The sequence below is a fragment of the Nakaseomyces bracarensis genome (assembly GCF_045282275.1).
Source record: "Nakaseomyces bracarensis strain CBM3 chromosome Unknown Scaff9_0, whole genome shotgun sequence".
Classification (NCBI taxonomy): Eukaryota; Fungi; Ascomycota; class Saccharomycetes; order Saccharomycetales; family Saccharomycetaceae; genus Nakaseomyces; species Nakaseomyces bracarensis.
Genome location: NW_027263970.1, coordinates 601,714 through 622,191, shown reverse-complemented (window position 1 = coordinate 622,191; position 20,478 = coordinate 601,714). Strand labels below are relative to the sequence as shown.

The window sequence follows — 20,478 nt, the reverse complement described above, 5'->3', positions numbered from 1 at the left end:
TTTCTATGAATACAACCTATTTTAACACCGATCTTCATAATCAACCAATTGTTATTGATAATGGATCATGCGTATTGAAGGCTGGCTTCTCTGGCGACCTAAGGCCAAATATACTGGAATATAATGTGGTAGGAAATTTAAATAAGTCAAATGCTCTTCCGACTTCTAGTTATCGTGAGAGATACATTGGAAACGAAGCCCAGAATCTACGGATCATTTTAAATCTAAATTACCCTTTTCAAAATGATCGCATAGAACACTGGGATGAGGCTGAAGATATATGGAACTATATCTTATTCTCAAAGCTGGAAGTGGAGAATATAAGGGAGCACCCCATACTCCTCACAGAATCATTAGTTGGTAGTAAAAGTGATAAGAATAAAATGTGTGAAATATTTTATGAGAAGATTGGATCACCTGCGCTATTTACTTCTAACGAGTTCATATTGTCGCTATATGGGGTAGGAAGAACAACAGGCTGTGTGGTAACCAGTGGACATAGTTTCAGTGGTGTGACTTCTATAATTGATGGCCAACAACTACTGTCCTCGACTAAAATTAATAGAATCAGTGGACATGCTGTCACAGAATATCTAGCGAATCAATTGCGAAATAATCATGGCATATTATTGAATACCACTAGTGATAAAGAACTGGTAAGAATGTTAAAAGAAAGATGCTGTTTTGTCTCCCCTCATACTACTAATGAAAAGCAAAATTATCATCTATTCACTTCTCAACAATCGCCTTCAAACTACAAATTACCTGACGGTAATGTCATTACCATACAGAAGGAGAAGTTCGAAGTTCCAGAAGTATTATTCCAACCACGACTGATCGGGTCATCAGAGCCTTCAATTCAAGCTATGGTAAATGCTTCTATTTCTGAAGGCGGTATTGAGGGGTTTACAAAGTTAAGTAATTCAATCATTCTTGGCGGTGGTACGACACAATTACCTGGCTTTAGTTCCAGACTTTTAGGTGAATTAACAACACTTTTTGGCAGTAAAACCGATATTAATATTTACGCTCCTAAGGAAAGACGATTTATCTGCTGGATCGGTGGTTCAGTACTAACTAGTTTATCTACAATGAAATATCTTTGGACCACTAAGGAACAATGGAAGGAATAGGAATAGCTGCATGGGAGATAAAGTAATTTCCAGAGAATACAACTACACGCCTTTTGGATCTAAAGATTATTAACAAAACTACATTATGATTTATTACTAATCCAAATAATTCTAACAAATTTAAGCTTGAATATAATTGCATGAATTTAAAAACTCAATAAGCTCTTCAGCTTCTCAGTTGAGTTATGATTATATATAAATGTATATATATATATTTAATCGAAATGAAATTAAAAGGGTACGAATGAAAAATGGGATTAAAGTGTAAAATAAAATAGAATCATGAAAAAGGATTATTATACTGATAAGCAGTCATAAGTACCTTAAATACAGTAATATCTGTCACCAAAGTCACCTAGACCTGGAACTAGGTACTTTTGTTCATTCAAACCTCTATCAATAGCACCAGTGACGATTTTAACATCAGGGAACTGAGCATGGTATCTGTCAATACCATCCTTACTACAGATCAAATTTAAGAAGAAGATTCTTTCTGGCTTAACACCTCTCTTAATAAGAACATCGGTAGCCATCATAGCACTACCACCTGTAGCTAACATTGGATCCAACAAGAAAACATATCTATCAGCTATGTCTTCTGGAAGTTTTTCGTAGAATAGTTTTGGCAAAGCAGTCTCTTCATCTCTTTGAATCAAAATCTTACCTATTCTCACTGATCTGCAACAATCTCTTAGACCTTGTTCCATAGATTCCCCAGCTCTAACAATAGAAACACCACAAATCTTACCCATGAAAGAAACACCGTTAAAGACCTCAGTAGTGTGTGTGTCAACATCCTTTTGCTGGACTGGAAGATGATTCAAACCTTCTTCAACCAATAATCTGATAATTCTGTCAGAGTAGAAAATGAAATCAGGTCTGGTTGTAGTCTTATCTCTAATAATGGTATACAAACCCAACAATTGGTTGGTTTGAGGCAACAAGTAAACGTTCTTAAATGGTTCAGAAGACATTTCTAGTTCTTATATTATTGAAGTTTGGTTATTTATTCTATTTCTAGGGTTTTTACTATCGAAAGGAAAACAGTGGTGTTCAATATAAATTAACCACCGGTCTAGCAAGATTAATTAAAGTTAAATCGAAGTCCTTATATACAATAAATTAGTTAGGAATTGATATATTGCTAATCGACAATATAAACTAAATATCAGCTCATCGCATCCTTCCTCATCTCCTTTCCCAAAGATGTGAAAAAAAAAAAAATATAGCCAAGAAACTTCCGCAGCAACGAAAGAGCATCACTTGAGAAAAAAAGAAAGAAAGTTCTCAAAAACCAAAAATTTTTTCCCCCAGGCTTAATATGTATCATTATGTACGAAATTCGGCAGTTTCCGACTGTATATCACATTTCTCCGGCGGAGATAACTTATTTTGCCGCCGGAGAATTTAAACCAAAATAATTAAAAAAGAAAAAAAGAAAAGAAACAAAATATGTAAGGCAATATCTTTATTAAATAGTATCAATATAAAAGATTTCATCAGATGTCATCAACTATGATCACTTAGGGTTAGTTAAAAACAACAACAACATATTACTACAAAAAGTAATTAGAGGAACAGCCAGGAGATAGTTATATTAGTTTCTTTTTTTTTTTTTTTTTTTTTCATTCCAATACTTCTGTATTTCTTTTCTTTTCATATTTCAATTATCATATATATGAACGTAATTGTACAATGACTATTTATCTTAATGTTACAAGTCTTATTAATTATATTTATAAAACCATAGCTGAATCTCAAAAGTCATGCTTCCTATTCATTGATATTTTGATAAACACTTTCATTTATTATTGAAGTCATACGAAGATGGTAACCTTTGAAACGGGAAGATTCGAGAAATCGAGGTTATTATTATTATTATTATTTAATTAGTTTTTGTTTTTTGATTAATGATTTCTTATTCTCTAATAGCTTAGGTTATTATTTGATTCCGAACTGATAACTACTTGGATAGTTCTTCCATCAACTAAAGCACCGTGGAATAATTTTCGTACACGCTCAAGTTCTTCAATCGTAGCATTGTTTAACCAAACGTGTGCAGTTGCGGATCCAGTAGGCAAGTCACGCACCCTAACACGTTTTATGGACACACTTGCTAAGTTTTCAAGAATTCTCCTCAAATTATTTTGGTTGACACCCAGAGTTAAGTTATAAAGAATTAAAGACTTATCTGTAGCTGCTGTGTTGGTGGAAATAACCAAAGTGTTACCAGTATTGCTGTATGATGCTCTTGAACCAGAACCTGCTGCCTGTAGAGACCTCGAACTTCTCACATTATTTGCTGTGATCACAGCTTCACGCAACTTACTCTTCCTAACCATCGGTGACCGCGCCTGTCTTCCTTTAGTGGAGTTTAAGTTATTCCTCAACCGTTCCCTCTTTATAGCCCTAATAGTAGCTCTGGAGATTTCTGTTGGTTGAGAGGGTTTGACAGCTTTCTTACTTTTAGTCTCATTAGTGCTCTTAGTACCAGCAGCTCTGAGCAACACACCCAAATCATCAGCCTTCAATAACTTACCATTGACAACAGTAAGACCCGCAGTCACAGCCTTATTCTTCTTCTCCAACTTCGGTGTGGTCTTCACATTATTCACACGACCAATCCTGTCAACAAGACTCTTGCCAGCATATTTATTGTTCTTAGTTTCCGTTTTCCTAGCCATTTTTGTTTTTGTTTGTATTGTGTGGTAGATTTATCTTTAAAGCTATTTTTAATGTTGTTACTTTTAAAGAGAAATAATACAATTCATCACCGTGAAGGCTAGACTCCAATCTCTCCCCTCCTCTTGCTTATTAAACCAAAGCTTGTTTATTATCTTTTTGATGATTTTCCACAAACCAATATTCAAAAATATTATTACCCGGCTAATGCCACGTTATATATATTTATTTCCAATTTACCCGGATATATCACGCGTAGTGTACTCTTATACGAACTACAATTGTAATTAGTTGTCACATATCCCATTGAATTCTTGTTTGCAAATACAACTATATTAATTCTCGAATGTATCATATTAATGGTATTCTTGCTTTTTTTTTTATTTATTTTGTTCTCTGACACTATACCTAAAATATTTTATTTTTTTTTTATATCAGAACAGGTAGAGTTATAGTTTAATTGTGGCATAACAAAGAGAAACTTATGTCTATCTTGCTTTGAAAACATTTTTAGTTTAGAAGAGTCATCATATCAACTTAGTATATAGTATGACACCCCACAATTTTGGGATCGAATAATAATTTTTTTTTTAATTTTCTTTTTTTTTCTTTTTTTTTTTATATATAAAAACAATATGAAATCGAATTTAGTGAATAAGGATTAATTTCGAGATCGAATTTTCCTTACCGTAATTTTAGTAATAACATTTATCAAATGAATAACTGTAATTTTGTTGTACATGAGTATAGTCAGTTTCTTTTGTAGAGTAGTCAACAAAAAAAGCAATAATAATAACAATTACTGCAACAATAAAAATTGGATACTCGATCTTAGCTTAAAATCTAGACTGATTCTCGAAAATAGAAGAAAGAATAGTATAACATGTAACGCACTACCTGATCATTTAAGGAATATTTCGGTAGATCTTCAGCCGAAATTGCATAGTTGACGTAATATCATTTTTTATACACATAGCGTAAGAACACTATCTATAAGAGCTTATCTGTAATCGAATCTTAAAATAATAGAAAGCAGGATATATTAGTTCCTTTTTTGAAAAAGTAAGAAAATGATTAAATAAAATCTTTTTCAGATTTCTTTCTTTTTATATAGTATTCAAAATGCTACTGTGCAAATAAAATATGTATTACAAGAGTTATTTCTTTTTATTAATATATATTTGAATCTACCTGCACTATTAATGAAAAAAAAACAAAACAAAAAAAAACATATAAAAACCCTGCAAAAATTCCTCTAATATTAGTTTTCATCTTACCGTATTCTTTAAGATATATTCTTATAATATTAATACAGTTTCATAATCCTTTCGGTTGGCTATAAAAATATAATATAATAAAAAAAAACGTCAACCACAATGAAAATTTTTACTTTCCTTTTTAATGCTCTAGCCTTTATCAAGGTCACAGCCGCTTTCCGGAACGAGAATTCATTTAACAATTCTAGCACACCCTCATTTTATTTAAGTATTCCGGTTCTTCCTGAAACGTTGCTACCTGCTGTGAGCAATATAACTTCTGACATATTAAGTCATATTTCAAATACATATTTGCCCTTGAAGTTTAACCCAGACGGTACATCATCATTAAAGATTACTAGTGGACAAATTCCAACTACTTTTACTATAACATCAAATGGTACATTGAAAATTGAAAATTTCCTAGGGGAATATAAAAACAACCCACATATTGTTTTTTCCTCGAGTGAAGTTGGTTTAAATGATAGTTTCTCAATAACTAATGGTTTGTTGACTTATAATGGACAAACTTCATTTCTAATGTATTTCAATGAGACACAAATACTATTAGATATACCAAGAAATGATTCCACTCCCTATCATCCAATACAGTTGAGAACAAATTTCAAGGACAATTCCTCAACTTTTAACCCTACCACTGACCAAATTAAATCACAAAGAGATGACCTAGAAGAACTAGAACCGCTCTCAAATATTACAGGGGCGTTAATTGGTTTATTCGGAGAGTATAGACCTGCATGGAATCTAACAAGATCGATAAATTGTAGTAATATTAGGCTTGAAAACAATTCATTCAAGGGACCAGGTTTACTACAAAAGAGACACAATAACTCTGAACGGGAACATGTGCTCGTAAATTATCAAAGGAATTTGACTAATACAAACAACAGTACTGTTAATATTAGAAGTTCAACTATAGTTTTAACACAAAAACATGAAGGTTCTGCCAGTCAATATAACTACAATTTCATGGCAGTGTTCTTTGGTTTAATTCTGGCTTTATGAGATATTTTTACTTCGCCTTAGTGCTTCTTCTTGTACAATTTTCTTATTAATTTTCTGGGAGAGACTATTAATATAATGCAAAATATCTTTAGCAATTTATATATACAATTCGTATAGATACCTTTAAGTTTCCTTTGTAGATAATTTTAAATTCGTTATAACATATATTCCAACTATTTTACAATGCATTTATAAATTATATATTAAATCAAAAAAATTAAAAAGACGTACTAATAAAGAATTAAACCATAGACGAAGTACAATGCAATTTGCTTAGGAAATTCTTCAATAAAAAGTTAAGATTCAAAATATGCCGTCAGAGTAAATGTCTCCGGCAGTAGTCAAAGTACTCGACTTTGAGGTGGGCGGAAAATGACATATACTTTCGTTATTATTGATCATGTTAGCCATTTTTACTTCCTTTAATTGATAAGAGTTGGTTTGCATATTTATTGTTGCCATCCTTGATAATCCATGATAGTTTAGTGAAGTGCTTGAATTCTCATCGTCTTCCTCCAAATCGAAAACATTTGATTGATCGATTAAATAATCAAATCTGTCATTTTGTGTTAAGGTTTGTGATACCTTGTGCTCAATAAACGACTCGTTTTGAATCATGCTCAAATCACTGTCATATAATTTTCCATAACTTTTAATACTAATTTCACTAATATCAACTATTCTATCATCTATTAACTGGGGTTCAGTAATATTATAGTTTGGTATGGATGATAGAACTAATGGCCCTATTTTGACACCAGGATCAGTAACACTTTTATTGGTTGGACGAACCTCTAAATCTCTTAAATTTATAGCTGGTAAGTTTTCATTATTTATTAGTTCAATAGTTTTATTTTTCTTCAGGTTTCTTTTTGTACTTTCATTAGTATCTTTGTAGTTTGGTCCCAGCAGTTCTTTTCTTATTTTGACTCTCGGTGGAATGTCAAATAAAACATTATCAATTTTATCATCTCTTTCTGATCCATAATCTAAAATAGATATATGTGATCTGGTATTTGAAGTACTACGGTTTACAGATACGTTTGGTTTTATTTTATTTTCCTTTTTGATAGCTTTGTTTGATTTTACAGAGGTGTTATACTGTAACAATGCTTCTAAAGCACGTTCATCAAACTCAACTAACGAATTATCAGTATAATTTGGATCATTATCAAGGGAGAGATCATTCTCAGGTTTATAGTTCATATAATTTCTGTGATGATTTATTTTACATTCAATAACTTTAGATTTCCTGTTTGCTGGTCTTTGACGTCCTTTTCTACAAGGCCTCGGGAGGGGTTTGACTTTTGTATTTTGAGTATTTCCATCCAACAAAGTTTTCTTCATTTTTAATCCATTATTCTTTTTTAATTGTGTATCGCCATCAATTAAAGAATCCTCTTTAATTTCATCCAATGATACTTCATCAAAAACTATAGATTTTGGTGGCAGATAATCAATTGGAGTATAGTTAGAAGGTGACCTTCCACGTATTATTAGTGCAGGTGTTTCCATTTTTTCTATATGCATAAAACGACCGGATGTTCCACAGGGAAGAATAAGCTCATCAGAAGAATCGTTCAAATTAATCTCTATCCTATTATTGGCGTGTCTTAAAAACTGTTTGATCTCATGTTCGGCAACAACAACGCCCATTATGACATGTAATTTGAAAAACCTATTTTGATCAAAATGTCTTTCTACACTATTAGACGCAGAAAACTGTACTCTTTCAAACCTTGCAACCTTTTTTATACAATTATCGGGGTAGCTGGTAAACAGAGAGTCGATACCATAGCTTGTTTTATGTTGATCTTTATAGAAATGGAAAATAGGATCAAATTTTTTCTTCTTATTTACATTTCTAACGTTTGATGCTTCTCTTATAACTTGATGATTAGGAAGTTTTGCCGGAATAAGAGGGCAAATATCGGGAGTGAATTGTGGTCCTTTATCTCTTTTTGCTGTATGTTGAATTAACTGTATCTCGTTGCTATTATCATCTGTAGCTTTTATTTTAATAGCAAAATATAGAACTTTCAAGTGAACTTCAATATCATCTATTTCATATGAACCAAAAGGGAGTAAAGTTGTGGAAAAGGAATATTTTAGTAGTTCTTCATAGTTCCATCCGTTAACCTCAAAAGCAGAAACCAAAGTAAAATAATTTCTTTTGTAACCTACCCATTCCTCCCCAATATGATCAAATCCACGATCGATTCTTTGTCGCATTCTTAAATTAAGAACTTCGCCAGTTTCATTACAAATAACATCTCTCAACTTTCCACAGCTTTTGAAAGGGGGGCCTACTTTAAATTGTAGTGTAGACCTAGGTGCTATTCTTAATTTCCTTTTATCAAAATAATTAGAAATAGTTCCATCCTCGTTAATTCTTGCTTTAATTACATATTCTGGATCTTCCACCTCTTCAATATTTGGTTTGTTTTTTCTTCCCTCATAGGTATCCGTGGCTTTGCAGGCTCGTTGTCTGCCGACCATGAATATATAACGAGAGTAAATTAATTTCTTGGGAATAAAAAAGCAAAAATGACAATATATTAATATGGCAATCTAAAATGAATTAAATATTGATTAAAAAATCCACTCACTTGTAATTAAAACAATACCACAAAGGTGAAATTTGAAAAAGAAAATTTATTAATAAGTTAATATAAGCAAAAGTTCGTCAGTATGTAATTCAATAAGAAGCCTTAACTGGAGAAATCGTAAAGCATATGAAGACTATTCCCCCTAATTTTTTCTCTATGTTTATTTTGAAATTCTTTTGTTAATTTGTATAATATGATAGTAATTGAGTTTATTATTAGCTTTTGTGCCACTTTTATATTCTTAAAAATTATTCTTTTTTTATGCGTTGGTAAATAACCGCGGTTATAATCACGTGATTTACTATAAATAGTCATAAAGCTTTCTTTGTAGCAGTCTATAGAAGATAATGATTTCATTGAAACAAGTCAACTGTAGTCCAGGAAATCATTCTTGGTAATATTGTGCACTTCTATGAACCGTTTGCTGATCTGCTTCTGACATGTAATAAACAAAATGATTAAGAAGAACATGTAAAAACCAATGTTTAACAACATTAAAGAAGAACATTGTTTTATTTTATCTCGTAATCCTCTGTTTATTGTCTTTTTTTTAGTATTTCAGCTTTGGGTATTTGATGGATAATGCATATACATCCAAATAACTAGTAAATTCATAGATAATTTCATTGAAGAATAGGCCATGGATACCCAAGGTTAAACCACATCCTAACCACACTAACGCAAATCTTACAGGTTCTATATCGTAACCCAAAATATCAACAAAAGTAGCTGTTAATAGCAATTGGATTGTAGGCATGAACATCGGGAAGTGAATCATTGGAAACTCTTGTTTTGTCAAATGGGCAACGATAATTCTTCCCACCATAAAAGCACCAGTCAATCCAATTGAAATTATGAATGGGAAAGAAACAAAGTCAGTATAGTTTAATATCAATAGATATATCGATGCAAAATAGGCAAAGAATGGAATGAGGCCCTTTGTTGCTTCTTTCGTGGCTTCGTCGGTACCATTGTTGGTGACGTATTTATCTTTGTAATATCTACGAACATTTGCGATGGAGGATCGTACATTAAAGATGACGCCCACGAATAATGAGAACAAGAAAATGTCCAAGAATGTGAGATCGTAGTGAATTAGGTTATTGTCGAATGTTAAAAGAGCAGTATGCCACATGATATCAGGGCCAAAAATACCAGTCAAAAACAAGGAAGATGCAATCATTAGTATACCTTCAACTGGTCCTGATATTTCACTTAAAAAAAGAACATGAGTGTGGTATTCCTCCCATGTGCTTAGGTAAAAATTCAACAAACAACAAAATTGACAGAATAGGAATTTATTAGTATATCCCACGGATGATGCCGATATAAATAGAAAGAGTGACAAAGTAGTATTCAGGGCGTCAATACTATGATCAAAAAGCTCTCCCAATGGTCCCGATTGACCAGTTTGGCGAGCGTGGATACCGTCACAACCATCAAAAGTTTGATACATAAACATACCCAAAGCATATGAAATATAAGTCCATCTGGGCGTCTCCTCTGTCAAATTAGGGTCATAATATATAGTTATCAGAACGTTTGCCATGATGAAACCCAATCCTGAGAGGGTAATAACATTGGGTGCCATCCATTTTGGAAATATTGTACAGAACCGTAGCCAAAATGGTTTAAGCAGATGTTTAGAGACAATTGAGAGGTCTTCACTTTGATACTTGTAGTACTTTAAGTTAGAAATCTTATCATGAGGTACAAAATATCCCATATTTTCTTGCTAAGATAACTATATTTCCGTGGTGTAAGCTTGCTAGTGATTCTTTGTTTCTATCAATCTTAACTATTAGCTCAATTTATCCCCATCAAACAAAAGAAGCACTATAACGTTTTTCAGTTTTATACAAGTATTCACATTACAACTAAAACCAAGAAGGGCATCGCCATGTCATCTCGATATTCGTTTATTTTTCAACCAACACGCACAGTATTTAGAGTACTTCTGAAAAATTCGCGTCTCTCTATTTTCATTTTTCACATGCAATTCACGTGACTAATATATATATATATATATATTTATATTCCACATATCATTGCTAGAATATTTTAACTGTAGTATTACTGTCGATATTAGTATATATTATTATTCAACTTATAAAGGGGTTAGAATACTTGATGGCATGACGTAGTAGTATTCCTATACAAAAAAGATAGGGATCAATAACTTATTCAATTGTATAGTGTAAAACAAGAAGTGAAAACCTGGAGAGCATAGTGGATGAAGAATATGATTTATTTGCAGGTTAGTAACATCTTTGATACAACTGACAGAAGTTGTTCGTTTTCGCATGCTGCAGCTACTCTTTCCTTGTCATTTAATTGTTTGTTAACTTGGTTCTCGGAGTTATGTGTACCTTCCTTTACCATAATAGTGAATCTGAACCTTGGTGGGAGGGATCTCTCTAACCGTACCCTTATACCAAGCCCAATCAAAGTTGCTAAAGAACAGTGTGTAATGGTAGGTGTAATTTTAATTATGACTTCGGCTATGTCATTTGGATTGCCACTATCTATCACCTTGATATCAGGAAGATTCACAATAGATAGTTGTGCAAGAGTAAGCGGATGCTCGGGATCTTGGATGTAAGCGATCAAGTCATATATCTCCTGCTCATCTACAGGATCGAAGTCCTCTGCAGATTCGTCACTGCTCCCTTCTGATTCTCCAGAGTCTGCCACAAGGTCCGGGACTTGATTCAATGAGAGCAGCTTGTCAAATAGTTCTATATTCTGTTGCAAAGTGGAGTCAGTAGCCTTCTCTATCTGTAGTAGCAATTTCTTCCTCTCAAATGTAGTCCGATTACTTATTCCTACCAGAAGCAAGTCATTTGCTTCATCTTCTTTCCTCTTGGGGAGTTGATTCTCATCCAAAACATCGGGATTTTCATTCAGAAACTCAGACATATTAATTATCTGTTGGTATAGTTATTATAAGTTTTTGTACATCTTATTAAAGTTTCTCAATCATTCAACAGTTGATAATATATAAATCATTTAAAAACAGTCAGATAAGTTGGAATTAATCTTAGTAAGCTCGTTGCTGGTGCTTTAAAAAAAAATTAAAATTAAAATTAAAATATCGTAAATTACGTCATATGTACAATGGGTGGAATGCTATTATAGTATTAAGGGTTTTTATAGTTTTATCTGATATTAGTATTATCTTCTTAGCTCTAATATAATAATAAAAAATATTTTCACATCCGAACGTTGAGAATAATACTCCTTCTTTCCTATAAATTAAATAATGAATGGGCATGCCTTCAAAAAAAAAAAATAAAAAAAAATTGCCTCATAACTTCTGCAGTTTATCATTAATTGCATAGACTTGGAGGAGAGGTTCTCTATCAAAATGTATAACTTATACATTTTTATCATGTTTTCTTTTGATTTTTTTGGTTGCTCATATATCATTGAATTCTAAGATGTATTAAAATTAATATTGGAATGAAAAAAAAAAAAATTTATTATTAATATAGTTTAGTGTTGGTTTTTGTTGATGTTCTTATATCACAGCTTTAATAAAGATACCATTCCTTTAGCCACCCTTCTTGTTGTTTTCTAGATCCTTCCAACTCTTTTCAATAATTCTATGGATCAAATTGAGAGATTGATTACTATGTTCACTTAAAGAACAGATATTCTCAATCTTATATGGAGGAGCTATTATAATATCGTCTAGAACAACGATGTTTTTACCATCCCATCTCGTGTCCGAAACAGTGCGAGAGAGCGCATCAAAGACATATTGTGCTTCCCTGGTTATCCCGCGTTTTTTCATATCCATTTCTTTCTTAGATGAAGCAATACTACTGTTCAACAGTGTTTGAACCCTGTCAATATTAACCAATGACGGTTTGATCTGCTGTTTTTTGAAGCTGTTATAGGACGGTTTGTCTCCAATGACTTCCAGTGTCTTTATAAAAGAACATTTTATAATCTTGAAGGATGGTGTGGTTTGAGTCCTCTTAGGTAGTTGGATAGTAAGAGTGTTAGATGTAGAGTTATAGGAGTATACCTTTCCTTCGACAACATCATGTAAAACATTAGTAATTCTAACACGGAATCCCAAAGCTTGCTCTAAATTAATACTCATTATCAAAATTTTTTTTGTTTAGTTTAGCTTTCTATTGAACTCTTATCCAAAATATTTATTATTCCAAGTGTTTTCGTTTATAGATCTCTGCAAAAATTAAGAGAGTTTGATTTGATATGACTATTAAACAGATTTTATAAAGTATAAGAGACCTTTAAAGAGAGGAAGAGATAAATGTGGATTGACGTTTTAGCCCAATTCTCGTTGTTTTTTCTTTAACCTTAATTTTTTTTTTTCTTCAATTTTTCAATTTTTTTTTATAAGCAAAGCGAAGTTAATTTCCATTAGGCCATATATTAGCCTTTATTTTTTTTTTTTATATGCTAAGGAGCTCTTTAAATGTAGCCTGAATATTGGTGATTAAATCTCTATAAGTATATATTCAAGGACAAAATTCTAACTATATATCCTAATGCTATTTAAATAATATGAATAATTAATGTAGAAAATTAGCTTAAAGCTTGTAATGCCTTAAATGCTTCTTGAGTTGCTTGTCTTGGGAAACCTGCAATCCTTGCGACTTTAATTGCATCAGATTGTGTACTGATGCCGGGTCTCATTTTGTGGTCGTAATAAAATTTCTCATTATATTCGGATTCACGTATTGTTGTGTGAAAGTAGCTGACCTTTTCCTTCACAGATAATTGTTGGTCAATGAGAAGTTTTAATTGTTGTGCAAAATGTGTGGCAAAGAGAGTCCGGCACTTGTTTTTAGTGAGAAGATAATTTAAGCTCGCATATGCAATAGCAATACCTTCATTCCCGCTTGTGCCACGTCCAATTTCATCAAGTATGGCCATTGATCGTGAAGTGGCACCATTTAAGATAAACGATGTCTCCATCATTTCTACCATGAACGTGCTCATATCGTTGTACAGATCATCAGCACTGCCAACTCTACTATATAGTTTGTCAACGTATCCAATATGGGCCTTGGTACAAGGGACAAAACAACCCATTTGGGCAAGTATAACAATTATGGCGTTTTGCCGCAAGTAAGTTGATTTACCTCCCATATTAGGGCCACTAATCACTAATAAGCTCCCGTTTGATATATTGCAATCATTAGCAGTAAAACTGTCCAATTTTCTATGCTGCAAAGAGTCTTCTACCATAATATGTCTACCATTCTCAATCAGCAAAGTTCGAGATTTATCAACAACTGGACGAACTAAGTTTTTCTCTTTACTTAACGTAGCAAAAGATGCCAACACATCAATATACCCAATCGTCTGTGCAACTCTTCTTACATCTTCACTCATTTCGATGAATTGAGTTACAAAACCATTGATAATATAATTCTCTTCATTTCGTATCTGAATGGAGTTCATTTCCAGTTTATTGGCAAGTTCGTTCCAAGCCTGATGTGCTAGCCAACATGTTTGTGTAGATTTTTGAAGAATTTTAAAGTCGGATTTTGGTTCTTCAAGTTTAATTTTATCTATTACATTAGAAATCACTGAAGATGAGCCTGTTAGGTGCAAAACATATTCACCTGATTGGTTTTGTTTTAGTGTTACCGTTTTCGCACCTAACTCCTCAACAAATACTGTCTTATATGAAGCTGATAATTTCTCTTTGTCCTGGATTAATTTGTTTCTTTGCACTATAAGACTTTGAATTTTTGTACTATAAGAGATGTTTATAGCCATAGTGAAATTATCCATACTTTCACATTCACTATTGGGTTTTCCGTGCTCTCTTGAGTTTTTTTCAAGAATTGTTTCACTTTCATCATTCTCATAATCTCTTATTAAGCCCTCTTCATTAAGGGCTTGATTTACTGTATCTAAAAACTCTCGAGAGCTTTCTAAGTTCCTTATCATACTAGTCATTTTTTCTTGCCACTTTTTTGATGACCTTATGTTTGAATCAGCTAGAAGCTTTTGGAGTTTTAAAGCGGATTGTAAAGATTTTGTTAGTTCTAGCAGTTCAAAAGAGGAGCCCCGACCAAAGTTAAATTTTTGTAGAAGACGAATAATATCCTGGATATCTTTCAATATTTTGACCGTTTCAGTTAACAATGTTGTATCTTTAATGAAAGTTTCCACAATGTACTGCCGGAAACGTATTTCTTGTATATCTAATGAGGGAGCAGATAACCACTGTGCCAGCAGTCTCGTTCCGACTGGTGTTATGGTTCTTCGAATAGTTGTGAAAAGAGAGCCCCTCTGGTTGTTATCTCTAATTGTAGAATGCAATTCTAATGCCTTACTTGTTCTCGAGTCTATTTGCAATATCTTGGTTGTTGATTCTCTTTTTGGGAATTCAAAATTAACTACTGTATCTGGTAAATTTTGGCTAGTATATCTTAGCAGATTATGTAAAGCAGCTAACTCTTTTTGTGTATATTCGTTTAGTTCCATCTTTAATCTCTTCAGAGCCTCTGGATTCTTAGAGTTGGAAAACTGTTTAAAGTATGTTTCTAAGGTCTTATGTTTTGTTGGAACAGAGTAGTAATTTATAAAATACCTCTTTAGTTCATTCAGTTGTGGGTACCAGTCCCCACTAATTATCTCATCAGAAATTTCACGTTCATCCAGTAATATTTCTTTGGGTTTTATTCTATTCACAGCATTAATCAAATCTTTCAAGAAGACTTCCTGAATATAAAGTTCACCGGTAGATAAATCGCACCAACACAAACCAACCTTCAAATCAGGATCTGCAACTTTCTTCGTAAATGCAACAGGAAACTCAAGTGTTAATAAATAGTTATTGTCTTCATAGTTATCTAGAGCCTCATCGATGAATGTTCCAGGTGTAACGATTCTAGTGATGCGACGATAGAATCTATTATTTTCATTCGTAGCATAATCATCCTTTTTAAACTGTTCGGCAACCACTACACTGAATCCATGGATATCTACTAATGCCTTTAAATGCCGACTCAATTGAGATATGGGAAACCCCGCAAATGGTACTTTACCCTGGTTGTAATTGCGCTGTGTAAGAGTGATATTCAGTACTGGGGCGTATTTTGTTGCCTGTTCAAAGTATAACTCAAAAAATGAGCCCATCTGTGTAAGCACGACATGTTTTGGATACTTATTCATTAGGCCCTGCACATACTGTAATGATGGCGGTAGGTCGATTTCTTTTTCAACTGTGTCAGGCTTTTCATTCTTCCTGATGTCAGGTATATTGCCATTCTCTTTTACAGTTATCTTTAACTTCGTTACAGATGGTTCAAGCACTTGCTGGATACGCTGAGAATGTTGATATCTTATGATTCTAGCAATACGAGTGCGAAGAACCGGTCGAAGTGCTTTCAACATTGACTATGAAGTAAACTGATGTAGATGATATTTTAAATAAGTGAGGTATTTGGATCAACCAATTAAATACACTGGAGTTTTTCCTAACTCTTATGTGATCTTGATTAGGTCATCGCATCATTCTAAATTTTTGTCACGAAAATTAAGTAACTGAAAGATGGGAGTTAAATTAAGAAAATTAGAATTTCATTTGATATTGATGAACACAATAATATAATTCAAAGGTGGTCGAAATGACTAAATTGATTTGGAAATCCGTAAACATTAATTTATTGAAAACAAAACTATATATTTCATATGCAAAAGAGTATATATATAATGACGTCAACTTAAATAAAACCATGCTAAGTAAGAGAGTTTATGCTCATATTGTAAAAATAAAACATTATGGGAATTGCTTGTCTTATTCTACAGAATATTAATGGCACCACATTTATAATAAAAATTAAATTAGGTGCGGAGAATATAATCAATTTAAAAAACCTTTACAACTTGGAGCACCACATAAACAAGGTAATCTCTCTTCCGCATCAGTTTCCCTTTCAAATTTATAATCGTAAGTAAGTTCTTCGTTAGCAGCAATATCCCTCAATGCATATATAACAATTCTACGAACACCACCGACTTTAATAATTTTCGCGGTACAGCTGGGCTCACAGCAATGGTTGATAAACCGTGCAATACCACCTTTTTTGGTAGCATCGATAACAGTGTTCTCATCGATTCTAAATAGATAACTGGACCCAATTCCGCTCTTAATATACCTTCTTTCTCTCATTTCAGCAACAGGTTGTCTAATCCGTTCACCGACGTATTCAATTACCATTTCCTTAGCAGCAATAGGCTCTAGTGCATATAAACCCCAATTGTGGATAGCAGAGCGGGCGAAGGTGACGGGTTTCTTACGTTTGTTCAACTGGTTGAGAGATAATAACTCCGATTCTGTACCAGTGGCAACTCTTTGTGCTTCTATATTTTGTTGGAACCTTCTATTTGATGCTCGGTTATCTCTCGACGATGACACTTCGGTTAAAGCATTTTCAGTTTCGTTCTTACTATTTTTTTCTCTGCTTGAAGTATCTGGGCTCTGCTCTCTAGTGTCATAATGATGGCTAACAGTATTCAGTGGTTCATGAACTTTCCTACGATGGGGAAGGTAAGTTGATTTTAGTTTATCGGGAATCTTTTTGAAAACAGAAGCCTTAAAAGGGATTTTATCATCAAACAAGGACACATCTAAAGTTTGGTTATTGAGAGATATCTCGTTCCTTTCACATGTTTCTTGTATTTCTTGAATTTGTTTTAATTTCCATACCCTATATTCTACTAGCGGTTTTTCAACGTCTCCAATCTTTGAATCACCAATGCCGGAACCAACGAGACATTCTTTAAGTAACTTCATATCCTCTTCATCTTTAATAGCATCTTGTAAATCAGAAAGAGATATATTACGATATGAACTGTCATCATATAAGCCCTCTGGATAAATTGTAGTAGGAATTTCTGTTGATGAAGGTTTGTAAAGGTCATATAAATTTTCTGAACCAATGCTGTATCCATGCTCATGATTATCAAGATCTTCCTTGTTTTTAGTCTGTTCAGGAAACAATTGATCTGCAGTTTCAATTTGATCGGATTTATCCAAACTGTCTTCATTTGTTTCAGGTGTTGAAACTATGTGCTCCTTTTGCGTATCATCTACAAGATCATCTAACATCATATTGTTATCTTCTTCTTCACTTGATGAGGAAGAGATACCATCTTCTTCATCAGCTGTTTCTCTAATAGACGCAGTTCCTGATGCTGGAGAACTATCTCTTTCCTCATTGAGTAGATGGGCCATAGGTTTAATCTTCTTACTAGGTAATATAATTTCATTATCTTCATCATCGGAGTCATATCTTTTCAGTTTTCTCTTAGGTTGTTTAGAATAGCCTCCATATAAATTAAATATGTTGAAATCATTTGTTTTGTTTTGTTCTGCCTTTTTCCTTTCCAGTTCTGCTTTTTGTTTCTCTTCTTTATCTTTTCTTTTAGAAACCAACTCAGGGAAATTTTGAGGATTCAATGTATCAAATACAGTAGGCCCTATCATTTTCTTTCTGATTTCTGTATGTAGAGCGGCACTCAAGTCCGACAAAATATATCTAGTAGTTGCATTAATCAGGTCTTCCTTAGTCTTATATTCTATTGGGTCTCCTTTGTTTGAATTTTGCTTCATAGGTTCTAGTCTCTTTGGTATGCTCTTCGTAAATGGCTCAATGAGTATGAAATTAATTACCACATTCGTCTTTTTCTTCCTAGATAGGATAGTCATTTTCCCAGATTCTGCATTCAAGCATGCATTAGCGTGATCGATATTATTGAAGACAATATAGAACCCAGTTCCATGTTCTAGAAATCTAGAACATTTATAATTTCTTAATCTTAATTTGAAGTCAACTAAACGTAAACCGATTGCCGTGATAAATCTCCTTGAAATAAATAATGTTGGTCTATTATTAACAATATCTCTTAAATCGGAAGGAATATCTCTTAGATATTTGGCTGGTTGATTGATCATATCTTTTGTTGACTCATTAGACAACATCGCAGTTGATGAGGATGCTGCTGCTGCCCTCATTTTCTCTGTTTTCTTCTTCTCTCTTTCAATTTGGTTTTTAACTTTACGGGCCTCGCTAGATATAATCTTCAGTCTCTGCTTTACTATCTCCTTAACACAATTATTTTTGTTCAGTAAAACGTTAAAGTTACAGCCTAAAATACAACACTTTTGATCTTCACATGACTTGACAGCTTTATAAGCAGATTTGGCTGCTTCATTGACCTTTCCACTACGATGTGTATACTTTACCAGGTAAATGTGTAGTGGTAACGCTGTCTTTGTATCAGTAAACGCTTCAAAATGAGCCAGTTCTCCAAATGTACGAAAGTGATTTTTAATTGAAAGCTCTGGAACATTCACTATTTGGGTTGAGGAGTATGACTCTGTAGATATAACTATTTCGGTTGGAGGAGGAGGTCCCAGTGAGTATTTGTCGTATGATATCCTTGGTAAAACAGTTAGCTCATTTCTACATTTTCTCCTAGACTTTAATTTTTTAGTTTCAGCATCCTTACTTTGATTCTCCAATCTTGGATCAGTAGTACGCTCATTTGGTTTTCTGCTTTTCATTAGTGATTTCTGTTGTCCGTTAACCGTTTCTTGCGTTACAATAAAACCAGTAGGCGGAGCATCCTTGATAATATCGTTCCATTTCTTCATTTCTTCTCTATGAGTAAGGACTTTCTTAAAGGGATCAAAATAGTGGTATTTACATGTTAAAATTTCGTTATCTTTATATTTGAGAACAGGTAGTGGCCTCACATTAGTTGGTAATCGCCTGGGTTGAGATGCAGTGACGCGACTCATCCTTCTCATTTCCTGTGGTCCCGTTGGAATTTTGATAGAATCGAGATGAGAAGGGTATCTAACGGATGTAGCCCTGCTTTCACTATCGTTAGATCTATTGTGAGCTGACTGTTCGCGTAAGTCACTATTTCTAGGTTTATAGCTATATTGTATTTTACTGGGGGCAGTCGGAAGTACCGGTTCATTATTTCTATTCCACCTTTCTTTATCAGTCACTGGGCCCTCTCCTGAGTACTTAGCATCGTATCCATTGGGATACCGTTGATGCCCGTTACGTCCGTTAGTAGACCGATGAGTGCTGTAGTTCCTCTCCTCCCTCTCATTTGGCTGATATCTCCCATTTGATGGTGGTCGGCTATTACTATTTCCACCAGGGAAAGACTGGTACCTTCTATAATATGACATATAACTGAGGTTAGTAAGTATTACTAAAAGGAAATACTATGTCAGACAATAGTATAAAAAAAAAGGCTAAAAAAGACTTTTTTTTAAGTAAGAACTTTCAGTGCAGTCACTGTTATTTTGATTTAATAATATAATCTATTAGTAGTATTATTTCTATTGGTATAACTCTGTCTCTCCCTCTTTTATCTCTCTGTAGGTAATTTCGTGTAAGTCTCTTTCTTCCCTCACAAAAGAAAGTGGCAAATGGTGTAGGGAAAGTAGGATAGTACTATATATTTGTTTTAAAAAGACTGTAGTTTTATATGAAATGAATAATAAATCTGTTAAAGTTGTTATATTAAGCTTAGTTCAATACTTTACATAGGTTAAATTAAATTAAAATATTAAGATTTATGAAAAAAAATTTTGACATGAAAAATAAATTGGCTAACAAAAAATAAAAAATTAGTAAAATAAGGCGATGCCCGGAAATTGAATGGATGTAAATTTAAAGGTTGATTTGATGGAGGCTAAATGGATGTGAGTCTGTAGGGAGAGAGAGGTTGGAAAACTATTGATAGGAACAA

The 20,478-nt window shown here is 33.2% G+C and overlaps 10 protein-coding genes across 10 annotated transcripts; 2 read left to right on the top strand and 8 right to left on the bottom strand.

Moving 5' to 3' along the window:
* Window positions 1–5: 5 nt before the first annotated feature.
* Window positions 6–1,133, top strand: ARP1 (actin-related protein 1; the record flags this gene model as incomplete). The annotated part of the gene is made up of 1 exon (XM_071052676.1): window positions 6–1,133. One exon carries the CDS (start codon window positions 6–8, stop codon window positions 1,131–1,133), a length of 1,128 nt encoding a protein of 375 aa, XP_070906523.1.
* Window positions 1,134–1,456: 323 nt separating this feature from the next.
* Window positions 1,457–2,107, bottom strand: FUR1 (uracil phosphoribosyltransferase; the record flags this gene model as incomplete). The annotated part of the gene is made up of 1 exon (XM_071052675.1): window positions 1,457–2,107. One exon carries the CDS (start codon window positions 2,105–2,107, stop codon window positions 1,457–1,459), a length of 651 nt encoding a protein of 216 aa, XP_070906522.1.
* Window positions 2,108–3,058: 951 nt separating this feature from the next.
* RNJ42_02509 (uncharacterized protein) lies at window positions 3,059–3,817 on the bottom strand (the record flags this gene model as incomplete). Its single annotated transcript, XM_071052674.1, has 1 exon — window positions 3,059–3,817. One exon carries the CDS (start codon window positions 3,815–3,817, stop codon window positions 3,059–3,061), a length of 759 nt encoding a protein of 252 aa, XP_070906521.1.
* A 1,374-nt stretch (window positions 3,818–5,191) lies between these two features.
* On the top strand, window positions 5,192–6,097 carry RNJ42_02508 (uncharacterized protein; the record flags this gene model as incomplete). Its single annotated transcript, XM_071052673.1, has 1 exon — window positions 5,192–6,097. The coding sequence occupies one exon, from the start codon at window positions 5,192–5,194 to the stop codon at window positions 6,095–6,097; it is 906 nt and encodes a 301-aa protein (XP_070906520.1).
* Window positions 6,098–6,400: 303 nt separating this feature from the next.
* Window positions 6,401–8,596, bottom strand: NDT80 (transcription factor NDT80; the record flags this gene model as incomplete). Its single annotated transcript, XM_071052672.1, has 1 exon — window positions 6,401–8,596. One exon carries the CDS (start codon window positions 8,594–8,596, stop codon window positions 6,401–6,403), a length of 2,196 nt encoding a protein of 731 aa, XP_070906519.1.
* A 660-nt stretch (window positions 8,597–9,256) lies between these two features.
* EPT1 (bifunctional diacylglycerol cholinephosphotransferase/ethanolaminephosphotransferase) lies at window positions 9,257–10,432 on the bottom strand (the record flags this gene model as incomplete). The annotated part of the gene is made up of 1 exon (XM_071052671.1): window positions 9,257–10,432. The coding sequence occupies one exon, from the start codon at window positions 10,430–10,432 to the stop codon at window positions 9,257–9,259; it is 1,176 nt and encodes a 391-aa protein (XP_070906518.1).
* Window positions 10,433–10,953: 521 nt separating this feature from the next.
* On the bottom strand, window positions 10,954–11,625 carry CIA2 (iron-sulfur cluster assembly protein CIA2; the record flags this gene model as incomplete). Its single annotated transcript, XM_071052670.1, has 1 exon — window positions 10,954–11,625. One exon carries the CDS (start codon window positions 11,623–11,625, stop codon window positions 10,954–10,956), a length of 672 nt encoding a protein of 223 aa, XP_070906517.1.
* A 634-nt stretch (window positions 11,626–12,259) lies between these two features.
* LSM12 (Lsm12p) lies at window positions 12,260–12,817 on the bottom strand (the record flags this gene model as incomplete). The annotated part of the gene is made up of 1 exon (XM_071052669.1): window positions 12,260–12,817. One exon carries the CDS (start codon window positions 12,815–12,817, stop codon window positions 12,260–12,262), a length of 558 nt encoding a protein of 185 aa, XP_070906516.1.
* Window positions 12,818–13,266: 449 nt separating this feature from the next.
* MSH1 (mismatch repair ATPase MSH1) lies at window positions 13,267–16,095 on the bottom strand (the record flags this gene model as incomplete). Its single annotated transcript, XM_071052668.1, has 1 exon — window positions 13,267–16,095. One exon carries the CDS (start codon window positions 16,093–16,095, stop codon window positions 13,267–13,269), a length of 2,829 nt encoding a protein of 942 aa, XP_070906515.1.
* A 469-nt stretch (window positions 16,096–16,564) lies between these two features.
* SET1 (histone methyltransferase SET1) lies at window positions 16,565–19,912 on the bottom strand (the record flags this gene model as incomplete). The annotated part of the gene is made up of 1 exon (XM_071052667.1): window positions 16,565–19,912. One exon carries the CDS (start codon window positions 19,910–19,912, stop codon window positions 16,565–16,567), a length of 3,348 nt encoding a protein of 1,115 aa, XP_070906514.1.
* Between the last annotated feature and the right edge of the window lie 566 nt (window positions 19,913–20,478).